This window comes from Chrysochloris asiatica, unplaced genomic scaffold (genome assembly GCF_000296735.1).
Source record: "Chrysochloris asiatica unplaced genomic scaffold, ChrAsi1.0 scaffold00027, whole genome shotgun sequence".
NCBI classification, from domain to species: domain Eukaryota; kingdom Metazoa; phylum Chordata; class Mammalia; order Afrosoricida; family Chrysochloridae; genus Chrysochloris; species Chrysochloris asiatica.
This window is the reverse complement of record NW_006408545.1, coordinates 4,630,406-4,645,746: the sequence shown is the minus strand read 5'-3', so window position 1 is coordinate 4,645,746 and position 15,341 is coordinate 4,630,406. Positions and strand designations below refer to the sequence as shown.

At 38.0% G+C, this 15,341-nt stretch overlaps 1 protein-coding gene across 3 annotated transcripts in view; it reads right to left on the bottom strand.

Moving 5' to 3' along the window:
* Positions 1–10,756: 10,756 nt before the first annotated feature.
* The window catches only part of FAM184A (family with sequence similarity 184, member A), a 210,548-nt gene continuing 205,963 nt past the window's right edge, over positions 10,757–15,341 (bottom strand). For 2 of the 3 annotated variants that reach the window (XM_006839883.1, XM_006839884.1), the window contains 2 exons: positions 12,598–12,800; positions 10,765–11,109 (listed from right to left, as the gene is read on the bottom strand). In XM_006839883.1, the coding sequence (XP_006839946.1) occupies positions 11,028–11,109; positions 12,598–12,800 (285 nt within the window). In that variant the 3' untranslated portion in view covers positions 10,765–11,027. Of the gene's footprint in view, positions 11,110–12,597; positions 12,801–15,341 lie in introns of all 3 variants that reach the window. The other variant, XM_006839885.1, reaches the window with a different exon arrangement.

Sequence of the window (15,341 nt, the reverse complement as noted above, 5' to 3'; positions counted from 1 at the left end):
TCGTCCTTTCCAGTGGAAATTTCCCACCTAAGACAATTCTGGATGGAATTCTGGTTTCCACCTATGGTCTCATACAATGCACAAGGTCCACAGGAGGTCTCTTTCACTGGGCGATTTCTAGCCCCCTTTAAGGTATTCCAGTCAGTTAGGCTCAAGACAGACTTACATCTTTCTATTGTGATGTTTCTGGTTATTCCTCACCTACCCCCCAAGTGTCTATTTCACAATGGTAGGCAAGGGAAATCAAGATTCAAAAGACAGCCAAGCATCTTTACATTATTCCTCTTTTACCCTTTTAAACCATGCCTCAATCCCTGTATCCTGAAGCCCTGTTGTTCCAAGGTGTTCATACATCATCATTTACCTCTGTTCCACTTAGCCTATGTGGATCTAACCGTTCTCCCATCAGCCTTGTTCTTCCATTCCACTCCTCCTGCTTGTGTATTGCCTGCCCCACCCCCAGCACCCAAGCTTTCCTGTGTCTATTCCCTACACTGTGCTGTATCTTCCCCTTCCTGCTTCCTCTCCTCTCATCCCATACAACCCGGTGATCAGCAATTATATATATTTTTAAATTTGTTTTAACATATTGCACTTTAGGGGAAAGTTTACATAGCACATTAGTGTTCCTGGAAGACCAGAGAAGAACTGATACAGTTGAATCATGGTGTTGGCAAAGAATATTGAGTTTGTTAGAAGCATAAATTTGTCTGAAAGAAGTGCAGCCAGAATGTGTCTTAGAAACAAGGGGGGTGGTCACCATGTCAGGTACTTGTGGACATGTGATCAGGAAGGACCAGGACCTCCCGACACAGTGGCTACAATCACGGGCTCAAGTATCACAATTGTGAGAATGATTCAGAATCAGGCAGCAGCTTCTGCTGTGGTAGAATGACGTATCTAATGTCTCTTCTAGTCATGGTCTGTAATAGTCAATATTTATTTCTCACCTACTGGGTCTGGGTAAGAGAAGGTGGGAGAAGGTACGGATAGAATGACATCATTCCACTGTGGATGTTAGCAGTTAATTGGAATTATAAACACTTGAAACTTTAGCATGTGTATAAAATGACCTCAGAAGCATGAGTGGGATCTCACTCCCATCAAAGTCAAAGAGCCAGGAGTGGAGCATGTCCTTTGGACCCTTATATCCTTATATATTCACCTTCATTGACCCAGGAACAGAGAGCTATGACATGGAAGGGGCAGAACCAAGAACCAAGGGAGGAGCAGCAATAGCAAAACCAAGAACCAGAACAGGAGACAGAGCAGTGGGCTTCCCAGCTCATGAAGCAAGTAAAGCTGAGTGACTTTGGGCAGGAAGCTTGCTTGAACAGTGGGGTGCCTCCACACACTTAACTGAGGAGTTAACTTTGCTGACCTGTGGAGCTCGAACTGATGCCTTCAGGCTGAGGCTCATGGTGGAGTAGTGTGCCCTACGGGCATTTTTCAGCAGGAACAAATGTGCCCTGTGTTAACTGTTAACTTCCTTAACAAGTGCCATAACAAATGTGCCCAAATTGTTACCTGTTAACTTCCTTAATAAATACCATAACTCTTGAGTGTGGTGTCTGAGTTTTGTGTGGCAACTGCAGTCGATTATTGAACTTTGCTGACTAGAGAGGGCTATGGGAGGTATGGTTGTAACTTCATGTTTTGCAGTTGCACATAGGGTGGCAAGTTGGAACAAACTCAACAGCAGCTCAACATTAATAAATCATATGCAAATTGTTCCAATGCCTCAGGTTGCAATTCTCATGATATATCAGCATTCTCCCAGTTCCTCCCTGGGTTTCCCCTTTTTCACTTATCTGGTTTTCTTGCTCTTCCTTGCCTTTTCATCTTTAGTTTTGGTCAAATGTTGCCTTTTTGGTCTCATATAGTTGATTGGCCTTGGGAATGTATTCATCACGAGTGTTTAACTTGTGGGTCCGTCTATTATTTGGCCAAGAGGTGGGCTCTGGTGGTGTCTGGAGTTTCAACTTAGAAGGTTGTGTTAGGGCAATAGTGTCAGGTTCCTCCAGTCACTTTCAGACCAAGGACTCTGGACTTTTTATTTATTGTTGAAACACTGAGGTATTCTTAAATACTATAATCTCCTTTTTCATCAAAGGTTGCTTCAAGAAAATAGCTTTGTGAAATTCACCCCAGCTTTTGTTGTAAAATGAATTAAAATTACCATTCACTACTTCTCCAAATGTCTCCTATAGTAAAGTTCTTTATGACGAGCTTCTTTTAAAATTCAGTTAGGCAAGATTTTTCTCTCTCCAAAAATCCTCTTTTCTGATAACAATCACATAACTATACATCGCTTCACCCTAGGTCATAAATGCACAAGGCAAAAAAGTTAAAGCCTACTTTATATTGGTCTTCAGCGACTTCTGGTCTCCTTTAGTCTTGATTTTCTACTATTAATAGTTTCAAAATAAGAATACACATGTATACTTGTCACTGCTTTTTGGATGAATCAGTGTGTGCATCTATATATTTACATATGTTGTTGTTGTTAAGTGCTGTCAAGTCGATTCCGACCCATAGCAACCCTGTATAGGGTTTCCAAGGAGCAGCTTTGCAGTCTGGCACATTAGCCCACAGTGCCACACCAGGACTCCATGTTTACATGTAAGATATGTAAATTAAATATTGTGACAATAGTTTATAAACACATGTATATGTACAACCACATGTGTAGTCAGGTACACACATATACACGCAAATTTCTCTTTTAAAGACATATATTTCATTTGATTCATCCATTAGCCTAGTAGATGTTGGGCACTGCATTAGAAAAGAAATACGTTAAGATCAATTACATGGTATAATTGACTTCAGAATCATTTGGGAAGACAAACTGAGTCTTTACTTCCATCTAAGTGGCGCTGTGGGTTAATGCTCCAGACTGCAAAGCTGTTTGAACTGCAAGGTTGGTGGCTCAAGCTCACAAGCTGCTCCTCAGAAACCCTGTACTGGGTTGCTGTGGGTCGGAATCAACTCGACGACACTTAACAACAACAACAACAACCTTTAATTAGGTAAGCCCTGACCATCCTGCACCGTGCCCAGCCTGCTCACCCCTGCACTCCTGATCTCTTACCTTTGTATTCTTTTGTTGGTGGTGTCTATAGCACTTGCAACTCTTTAATATTCAATATAATTTACTTATTTTTTTATGTTTATTTATTGCCTGTCTTTTCCTGTTTCTAATGTAACTCCTTGATGGCAGGATGCCTGTCCATTTTGTTCAATGATGCATTTATCCCAACCACTTTAAATAAGCTCTGACATGTAACAGGCATGCAATAAATATTCACTGACTGGATGAACAATCGTAATACAAGAGCACTTGGTGCACCAAGAAAAAAAATGTAATTGAGTGTGAAGGCGTGGAAAGACCCTTCACAGAAGAGGTAATAATACCAGGTGACAATAGAAAGACATTTCAGACACAAGCCCAAAGATGTCAGAGATGAGAAGTACAAATGCTTTGTTGTTGCCGCTGGATGTTTTATAAACACTAAAAATAAGTTAGTCTGTATGTGGTGTTTCCCAAGTGGGATGGTTAGTTTTATGTGTCAACTTGACTGGCCTAGAGCACCCTGGTAATCAATCAAATACTAATCTAAATAAAGGAGATCATTCTTGATATTGAGGTGGTCCTCATCCAATCAGATGAAAAGTCTTAAGTGCAAAACTAGGGTTTCCCTAGGGCAGAACAATTCTACCTCAAGACTGCAGTGTCGCATCAGCTCCTGCTCAAGAGTTTCCAGCCTGCTGGCCAGCCTTCCCTATAGAGTTCAGACTTGCCAACCCTTACACTGCATAAATCAATTCCTTTAAATACATCTCTGTATAACATATCTTCATCTCATTAGTTCTGCAACTCTGGAAAGCCCTGACTAATACTAGCATTTGAGGTAATCCTCTAGATCATTCTTCTCCATTTCCCTGACTATACTTCCCAATATCTTCTGTTCAGACTTAAACATATGCCATGGTACCAAACAGTAGCACATTCATACAGGAGATGGCATATAGAAAAATATAAAAAGGAACATATCTTGAGCAGAAAAGATTTTATTTTGTCATTTGTAAATATAGTAATTTATATATTGTGTTTATCAATAAAAATACATTGTTTAAAGATAAGTTTTAGGAAAGAGCTGTTGTCAGTCTGACTTGAGTTTTTGTGGCAAAATTTTTTACCAAATTTTAATACAAGGCTCAAATGATTTGGCATTATCTTCTCTGTGATTACAGTTGCATAAATAAGTTCACTTTATAAGGCTATGGAATAATTTAGAATTGGTTTTAAAGGAAAATAATTTAACACTTTCATTTATAACATTTGGCTGTATTATAATTATATGACAGACATACGGGTCATGAGTAATGCTGAGCCAAATAACCTGGCTTTACTTAACTCATGGAGTACCAGAGTACACATTTATCCCAACAGATTTTTAACTGCTAATAAAAGTAAATTAAAATAGTTAAAATGAATAAAGCTACATTTAAAATATTATGTAGATATCATACTAAGATAACCACAAGTGGCCAATATATGATCATCTTCCAACCTGAAATTGTTATTGTCATGTGTCATCAAGTCAGTTCCAACTCACAGGGACCGTGTATAGAGTTTCTGAGAGTAGTTGGTGGGTTTGAGTTGGTGACTTGCTGTTACCAGTCTAGTGCTTATCCTACACCACTACACCAGGAGTCAAAATGAACTTCTTGTTGTTTTTTTTAGTCGAGTCAGTTCTGCTTGATAGCAACCCTGTATAGGATTTCTAAGGAGTGGCTGGTGGGTTTGAACCACCAGCCTTGTAGTTAGCAGTCAGATATTTATCCTACAGTACCATGCTAGGACTTTGGGTGTAATTCATTTATTGCAATAGGATTCTGTGTCAGAGAACGTTAAAGCATTTGTGGTAACATGAAAGGAAAATGATGTGTATCATTATTTTCAGATAACATTTTTATTCTAAATTATGTTGTTCATCTTGATAAAATATGTTCTCTATAAGATATATGAAAAGAAAATTAATAGTTAAGAGTCTTCATATGGATAATTAGGGAGTTGCTAGTGGTGCCGTAGGATACGTGTTAGACTGCTAACCACAAGGTTGGCAGTTCTAATAGACCAGCTGCTTCTTCGGAGAAAGGTGAGACTTCTGCTCCTGTAAAGATTTACTGCCTCCGAAACCATATATAGGGGGCAATATGAGTCAGATCCGACTCCACGGCACTTAACAACCTGCATAATTAGCCGGGCTCCTGTCCTCTAATTATTTTTTATATTTATCATTAATACAGTTTTGGAATCTAAAAATTTCAACCTGTTAGTGGTATATTGTTATTAAGTACCGTCAAGTCAGTAGGATCTGACTCACAGTAACCCTGTATAGGGTTTCCGAGGAACGGCTGGTGGGTTTGAACCACCAACTTCGCAGTTCAACCCAACCTGTGGTCCAGTGCTTATCCTACAATGCCACACCAGGCATTTTACAAGTATCTAATTTGTATTCTGACAGAACTTTTGCATATGGATCAGGAAACATTAAAGACACATTGGTGATGGTGGTGTGCCGTGGGGTGTGTTCCAACTCATAGTGAAGCTGCAGAGGGTTTCTGAAGCTGTAAGTCTTTATGGGAGTAGAAAGCCTCATCTTTCTCCTGCAGAATGGCTGGCAGTTTTGAACTGCTGACCTCAAGATTAGCAGCCCGACTCGCAACCACTGTGCTACCAGAGCTCTGTAAAGATGTATTATCAATCATATTATATAACAAAAATTTCCTTTTTCACCCAGACATTCACATTAATAATCTCTACAATAAGATGAAAGACACAACAAAACAAGCCCCTCATTGGTCTGCTGTTCTAGAAGCCCCATCTCTGCTCTAGCTCTAGGAGAGTGCGCCATAAATGTGAAGGAAATCCTCCTTAGATCCCTCCCTCTTAACCCCAGTTCTAAAATCAGTGTTTGTAGAAAAAAAAGTAGTAAGTTAGAAACCTCTGTTTGACAAAAGACTTTAGGTGACTAGTTGAAGATATAATGTCAACAACAATGATAATAACAAAGTTTTCACAGAGTCCTTGTGTGGCATTGTAGGGTAAGCAAGGTTGGCAGTTGAACCCCACCAGTCACTCCTCGAAAACTCTATATAGGGTCACTGTGAATTGGAACTGACTAGCTGGCACTTAACAACACCAAATGACAGGGTATGAAGAATATAAAAAAAAAAAATGAGTTAATACTGAAGGAGCTCTGGTAGCGTAGTGGTTACGAATCAGGCTGCAAACCACAAGGTCAGCAGTTCAAAACTACCAGCTATTCCACAGAAGAAAGATGAGGCTTTCTGTTCCCGTAAAGATTTACAGCCTCGGAAACCCTGTACAGGTTCGCTGAGTCAGAACTGACTCCATGGCACATAACCACCACCAACACCAAGGTAAGGTAAAAAAGTCATTTGTCCACTATGGTTTTATTTCTAAAATGTTAATTAGGATCTGGATAATGATAAATAGCATTTTTATTTTCATCCCTCTTCCATATGTACCCTTGCTCCTCTGACCACCCACCTTATGTTGCATTTAACTTGACAGAATCCTGTTTAAAGTGCCTTCAAGATGGTTCCACCTCATAGCATCACTGTATAGGGTTTCCAGGGAGCAGCTGGTAGGTTTGAATTACAGATCTTGTGGTTAGCAGTCCAGTGCTTATCCTACAGCACACCAGGAGTCTGGCAAAATCCTAATCCTGGCTAAATTCAATTGTTGTTGTTCCTGTTGGTTCTGACTCATAGTGAACCTGTATAGGGTTTCCAAGGAGAGGATGGTAGGTAGATTTGAACCTATCCTACAATGCCACTTGCATCCAATTAGCTGCAGATGGCCAGTGAATACAATTATGTTGATGGTTTCAACGTAAACACACCATATCTCTGCAGTGAAATTATTTTACATGGTCCTGCCAGTTATATCTTTCCATTCTTTTATGTACATTGTAAATCTTAGCCTCTATGCCTGTGATTATGGGCCCAGTTTGGAATGAGTTCTAATGAGTCAGGATTAAGGGAGGACGAAGGAGTCCTGGTGTGGCGCTGTGGACTAATGCATCAGACTGCAAAGTAGTTTGAACTGCAAGGTCAGTGGCTCAAGCTCACCAGCTGCTCCTTGGAAACCCTATACAGGGTCACTATGGGTCAGAATCAACTCAACAACATTTAACAACAACAACAAGGAGTCCTGGTATGGTGCTGTGGGCTAATGCATTGGACTGCAAGGTTGGTTTGACCTGTAAGGTAGCTGATTCAAGTTCATCAGCCGCTCCTTGGAAACCCTATACAGGGTCACTATGGGTCAGAATCAACTCAACAACATTTAACAACAACAACAAGGAGTCCTGGTATGGTGCTGTGGGCTAATGCATTGGACTGCAAGGTTGGTTTGACCTGTAAGGTAGCTGATTCAAGTTCATCAGCCGCTCCTTGGAAACCCTATACAGGTCGTGTTGGAGCTGACTTGATGGCACTTAACAACAACAAAGAGTCCTGGTGTGGTGCTGTAGGATAAGCACTGGACCGTGAACCTTAAGGTTGGCAGTTCAAACCTACCAGCCCCTCCTCTGTCACTATGAGTCAGAACTGACTCAATGGCACTTAGCAACAACAAAGGATTATTACGGCCACAACTCGTCTGTCAGTTTCTTGGTGGCTTCTGTGTTGCTGTGATGCTGGAAGCTATGCTACCAGTATTTTAAATATTAGTAGGGTCACCCATGATGGAAAGATTTCAGCAAGGCTTCCAGACTAAGGTAGACTAGGAAGGAGGAGAAGCAGACCACTTCTGAAATGAATAGCAATGGAATATTCTCAGATATAGTGCTGGAAGATGAGTCCCTCAGATTGGAAGACATTCAACGTGAGACTGAGGAAGAGCTGCCTCTTCAAAGTAGAGTGGACCTTAAGGATGTAGGTGGACAAAAGCTTTCGTGACCTTAATTTGCTGATGAGAAGACACAGCTGCAAAGATCTATTAATAATCAAAACACAGAATGTATGAAGTATGAATCTCGGAAGATTGGAGCCATCAAAACTTAAATAGGATGCATAAAGATCAAAATCCTACACATTAGTGAGCAGAAATAGACTGGTATTGGATATTGTGAATCAATCATATGTTTTACAATGCTGGAAACAACAAATTGAAGTGAAATAGTGTCTCATTCTTCATAAAAAATAACAGTTTGATGTCTATCTTGAAGTACAATGTTGTCTCTGATAGGATAATATCCATAAGCTTAGAAGGAAGACCAGTTAATACCACCATTATTGAAATACATGTACCAATTACTAAAGCCAATGATGATGAAATTGACGGTGGAGAAGTTCAGTATCATTAGGCCTGGGTATGACTGTAGAACATACCATTAATTGCTCATATTTAACTTCAGGCTGAAGTGGAAGAAAAAACAAATAAACCCACAAGAGCGAAAATATGACCTTAAATATATCCCACCTGAATTTGTAAACCATCTCAAAAGTAGACTTGATGCATTAGACACTAATGACTGAAGACCAGAAGAATTGTGAGATGACACCAAGAACATCATACAGAAAGAAAGCAAAAGGTCATTAAAAAGACAGGAAAGAAAGAAAAGACCAAATGGATGTCAGAAGAGACTCTGAAACTTGCTCTCCAGTATAGAGATGCTAAAGCAAATGGAAGAAATGAGAAGTAAAAGAGCCAAAACATTTTTCAAAAGGTAGCTGAAGAAGACAAAGTCATGTATTATAATGAAATGTTCAATGACCTAGAGTTAGAAACTCAAGAGGGAAGAACACGCTTAGCATTTCTCAAGCTGAAAGAATTGAAGAAAAAAAAATTAAGCCTCAAATTGAAATATTGGAGGATTCTATGGGCAAAATACTGAATGACGCAGAATGCATCAAAAAAAGATGGAAGAAATACACAGTCACTGTACCAAAAAGAACTGATCTATCTTCAGCCATTCAAAAGGCAGCATATGATCATGAACCAATGGTACTGAAGGAAGAAGTCCAAGCTGTGCTAAAGCATTGGTGAAAAATAAGGATCCGGGAACTGACAGAATACTAATAGAATTGTTTCAACAAACTGATGCAGCATTGGAGGCCCTCACTCATCTATGCCAAGAAATCTAAAAGATGACTACTTGGCCAACCGATTAGTAGAGATTCATATTTGTGCCCATTCCAAAGAAAGATGAACCAATGGAATGTGGAAATCATCAAACAATATATTAATGTCACCAGCAAATAAAAATTTGCTGAAGATAATTAAAAAACAGCCAAAGCAGTACATTGACAGAGAGCTGCCAGCAATTCCAACAACCAAATTCAGAAGAGGATATGGAATGAGGGATATCACTGCTGATGTCAGATGGATCTTGGCTAAGAGGAGAGAATACCATTGTTGTTGTTAAGTGCCATTGAATCAGTTCCAATTCATAGTGGCTATGTATTCGGTTTCTGAGGAGCAGCTGGTGGGGTTGAACCACCAACCTTGCAGTTAGCAGTCCAGTACGTATCCTACAGCACCACAACAGAACTCTATTAAAGATATTTAATTGTGTTTTATTGACTATGCAAAGGCATTCAACTATGTGGATCCTAATGAACTATGGATAGCATTGTAAAGACCAAGAGGCAGTTGTTAAAACTGAACAAAGGGATAATGAATGGTTTAAAATCAGAAAAGGTGTGTGTGTGTGTGTCAGGGTTGTATCCTTTCACCATACTTATTCAATGTGCATGCTGAGAAAATAATCATAGAAGCTGGGTTACATGAAGAAGAACATGGCATCAGGACTAGATGAAGACTCATTAACAGCCTGAGAGATGCAGATGACACAAGGGTGCTTGTTGGAAGTGAAGAGGACTTGCAATACTTACTGATAAAGATCAAAGGCTACAGCCTTCAGTTTGAATTGCACCTCAGTGTAAAGAAAACAAAAATTATCACAACTAGACCAACTAATAGTAGCATGATAAACAGAGAGAACACGGAAGTTGTCAAATACTTCATTTTGTTTGGATCTACGTTCAATAACTCAGGGAAGCAGCAGTCAGTAATTAAATGCTGCTTCTGAGAAGACCTCTTTAAAATACTGAAGAGCACATATGTCACTTTGAACACTAAGGTTTGCCTGACCCAAGCCATGCTATTTTCAAGCATCTCAAATACATGGCACCTGACAACAACAACAACAAATACATGTGAAAGTTGGATAATGAATAAGGAAGACCAGAGAAAGATCGATGCATTGAATTACAGTGTTAGCCAAGAATATTAAAAGTACCATGAACTGCCAGAAAAACAAACAAATCTGTTCGGGAGGAAGTGTAGTTAGAATGTTCCTTTGAAGCAAAGATGGTGGGACTCTTTTCAAGCAAGGATGGTGATAACATGTATTTTGGGGACACGTTGTCAGAGGGGACCAGTCACAGAAAACAGCATGATGCTGGTAAAGGGGAGGGTCAGCAAAATAGAGGAAGACCCTCAATGAGATGCACTGACACAGTGGCTGCAACAATGGGCTCAAACACAATTGTGAGGATGATGGAGGACTGGGCAGGTTAGGTCTGCTATGCCTAGGGCTGCTATGACTAGGAGGTGGCTGGATGGCACCTAACACAACACAGTATGACATTATGTAACAAAGATATTTAGAAATTAAAACAAATTTCCTAGGAAAAAATGAAAAGCACTATTGTTTGTGTTAACAAAATTTATTATGCAGTAATTTACAAAGGTTAAAGACTTTCCATCTCAAATAAAAATACAAACTGCTATAATTACACACATAATATAGTAAGTACCTTATAGAGTGATTCCAATAAATATCACAGGAAATACAGTGCATTTTCAAATTTGGAGAGACAAATACTTTCTCATTCACAGTGTTTGACATAGTTCACATACGATTTGTATAAGGTCATGCTCTTAGTAATAGTCCACATAGAGCCGTGCCAACACAATTCTTTCAGAATGTGAAGTAGCGGGCAAACCACTCCTGGCGCTGGGGATCTGGAGAAGCCACCGGGGAAGCTTCACTCTGAGGAGGACTGAATTCATAAAAAGAGAGACATGTCACCCAGCATTAGATGGTTTTGCAAACTATAGGAAAAAGCACATAAAGCATCAGTGTAGACTACCACAACTGGTCCTCATTTTGCTGCTTCCTCTAAACTCGAGTTTGTTCTCCATTCCATGAGAGAGAGCATAAGCGTGCATCAGCAGCTCAGATGAAGTCAGTTAAAGAGGAGCCACGTCACAATAATTCCAAAATAAAAGGAAAAACAATGAGAAAAATAATGGCACCTTCTCTGAACAAAAAACTAAGGAGGAATTGTGGGAAATACAAGAAAATAAGACACTGTCCCTCTATTTCAGTACTTTTCCCTTTTTAGTTAATGAAAACATTTCAGAATCAGATACAAGCATTTGATTCTTACAGGTGCACCCTTAAGTATAACTGGACTAAGTGACTAAACCAAGGCATACTTTTTTTAGATATAGTATTTTTACTCTATGTCTATTTATATTATTAAACATTCATAATTTCATAATACTCTAGGGAAAAGGGGTACATTAAAAATCCAATTCCCTGCTTCATCTTCAGAGTTATATAATTTATACTTATCTTAGTCGTACAACTAAAGGTTCTTGGGCTATTTGAGAAAACAAAAGGATCCCTACCGTCTTTGGGGGAAATTACAAGGCACGCAACATGTGTAATGGGAACTCCAGTAGCCATGTTTCTCGAGCTCATGCACATGCATCTTACTGATACCTGAACATACTCATGCACAAGAGAAAATAAGCAACACAAAATATTTAGCAGTAGACATGATAAACGGTGCATCTGAGTATTTTTCAATATTGCGTTTTTTTTTAACTGTTTAAAGTAACTAGTCATTAATTATGTTAAGTACTAACAGCCAAATATGAGATTTCCCACAAGAAAAACGACTGCTAATAACACTACTGAGGCTTAGTACGAGTGTTAAAAAAATGTAACGAAAGCAAAAATTCAGTCATAGTAAGAGTAGCATAAATTGACAGCACTTTTAACTACCTAGTGTTTAATCAACTGCATTTCTTTTGGAATTTACTTGTTTATATATCTAATCAGTAACTCTGAGGTAAAGAAATTGGCATGTGGATTTAAGAAATACTTACTATATTTCTAAATTTATTTTTTGCTTAAGTATATCTTTACATTCCGAGAGCTAACAACATATATTTTTGTGGAAAGTATAAATATTTAAAAGAAAGACTAGAAAACAAGAAAAGGGGAAAAATGAACATATGTAACAGAAATTTTTAAGCATTTAAATTATATTAGCACCTCTTCAAGCATTTAGAAAATTGGGGCATTTTTTCCATAGAGTTAAAAAGTTCTCTAGAGAGGTGATACATGTATTTTGAAAATATTTCACAGCAATGTCTCGTTTCCTAAGTTGGTCTTAGAGTAGTGAGTTTCTGCAACGTAAGAAGGCAAATTTCACAAGTTAAAAAAAATAAAACTTCATTGGTGAGGCGGGGCTCACCTCAAAAACGTCCTGGGCTCTTTAGGTGGCACTGGCTGCGGAAGTGGTTTGCTACTGTTGAACTCAATGTCATGGACTGGAGAGTTAGGAATTGGATCCAGGCGGTTAGGATGTCCATTGCCCATTCCACCAGATTCCAGAGCACTTAGATTGGGAACACTCACAAACCTGTTTGTTGGTGATTTATCATTCTTCTTCTTTTGCTGCATTAAAAATAATACAGGTGAGGACAGACCGTGAGTAAAGACAAAGGAGAAAACAGGCAGAGTAGAAGATATAAATTTGGTATGGGAAAACTTTGAAAGCTTTATGTTTAACTGGAATGTTGAAATTAACTATTGTTACCCAAATTATGGTCTGGGGGATCCTTGGAATTATTCTATATCTACATGGAATCTTCAAAGTCAGACATGTTGCCAGGAGAAGAATTTGAGGAAATATTGAGGACTAGCTCATAGGGAGGGGAGAAGGAGGTAGAAAAAATACCAAGGAGCAAAGAATATTGGGAAGAAGATGGGAAAGGAGCTGGCCTTACAGGTACCATGAGGTTAAACTGATTTCAGCTAAAATTAGGAAAAAGGGAAAAGCTAAAAATAATTTTAAAAGACATGTCCATAAACTTTAGCCATCTGTCAAAGGGATGTGGTCCTTGCCTAGAAAAAAAAAAAGGAATGAGAAAATGCTTAGCAATCTAGTTTGATACAAATCTCACATTTCTAATTAAAATATGAAGTTCTTAGGAGGCATAAGTTGCTTTCAAATTTACTGTACCACCTTTCCAAAGAGAGAAAATTAAGTTTGCAAAATTAAGTCAATTTCCCATTCATCAGTTATATTACTTTTGCATAGTCTTTTTAGAAAATGTAAAGGTTCTGAAACAAAAGTGATTAATGTTTTTTAACTGACCATAACAGACAATTGTCTTCAAAATCAACAGACATAAAAAGAAGAGTACAATCACAGGTTATTAAACACTACGAGATTGCAAATCATTAACCTGAGCCTCAAAATAAGCATCTTATGAGCACCTCACCTCTAGGATCAAAGAGTATTAGCTTGCTCTGCTGGACACAAATGCACATTCAAAAATATTTGAATATTCTCATCTTCTGTTCATTAAATGTATGATAATAATATTTCTGAAATAACTTTTACCAAATGCCTCCAGAGTTTGAAAAAAACAATAACAAAAACCCTATTTGATGGACAGTCCTTTTTCTTATTTCTAAAGTATATTTCATCAGACATCTTTCTCTAAGATATTCTGTGAATCACGGAGTCTCTGATAAGGAGCCTACTGTAGTATAACTGAAAAAGGAAAGAATGATCTTCTTCACAGCCATTTGTGAAAACTGAAGCTACTATTATTAACAGGCAAAAGTAGATTCAAAGTCCCATCTTTGCATTCGCTTTTCCTAGTTACCAGAGTGTATAATTAAACCTATTTAACATTTCTATTTTAATAAACCAAACTACTTTACTGGTAAACTTCTATAGTAATTTAATTTCAGTAAAATAATAAAAGAAAAATCTTCTAGTATATTTTGTTTTATCATAGCTCATAATTTTGCTTTACTTAAAAGTTTATTTCACCCTAATGATAAATATAAGTTTTAAAACTGAAATTAACTATAGTCATTCACCAATAGCTTATGGTGAGCCATCTACATGTCAGGCAGTATTTTTTTTTTAAAGCTATAGAAATGCAGCTGTATGTTCCCCTACTTCAGTCATTCTATTTTACAAAACATTTAAGTTTAAAGTTTGAAATACTTAACTAGTGAAGGAAGGACAGAGTCAGAGTTCTTAAGAGAGAAGTTCTATGAGCGTGCTAAAGCAAAAATTGTAATGATTTTGGTTGTGTACCTAGTAGAAACAAGGTGTGATATACAACTGAATAAAATTTAGGTCAAATTTTATTTATATATATATTGGCTGCACTTGAATTACAAAATATGTGTAATTCAAGTGCAGCCAATATATATACAGTTATTATTTATTCTTTATTCTATGCTTTTATTTCCTAAAATGATTTGTAGTAGCTTATAGAAAATATGATGAATTTTGCAACTGAGCCTATATTTATTGAATATCCACTATTCACAAAGCACTATTTGGGGAGCCATGGAGAGCTGGGGTACAAAGATGTAGAAAACTTAGTCATGATCATTTCATTTGACTGCAAGGCTCTTCTAACTGTCCTAAGAGAGTAATAAAGCTAATTATTAGAATGAGTCACATTCAGTTTTAATTGTCAAGAAAGACCAGAAGACTGAGCGAAGTAAAGTCCTCAGAAAATTGGTTGTTGTTGTTGTTGTTGTTGTTGTTAGGTGCCATTGAGTCAGTACCGACTCATAGCGACCTTATGCACAGCAGAATGAAACACTGCCCAATCCTGGGCCAACCTCACTACTGTTGCCACGCTAGAGCCCACTGATGCTGCCACTTTGCCAATTCATCAACCCAAGGTTCACTGGGACCATAGGCCTTAAGTTAGGGGTAGCTACTGGGCACCAGGGGCTTGAGTGCCTTTCTGGATCCCATAAATAAGTCTGAACACTAAGGAAGAGATTACCCTAAGGTGAGTTAGAAATTTAGTTTCCTTTTGAGATATGGAAAACAAAATGATAAAACTAAGATTTTTCTAATATTAATAACATTATTTAAAGGAATATAATTTATCAATAAATATATGAAATTAGTTTTATCATTAATTAAAAAATAAAATTTAAAATTCTCTGCTA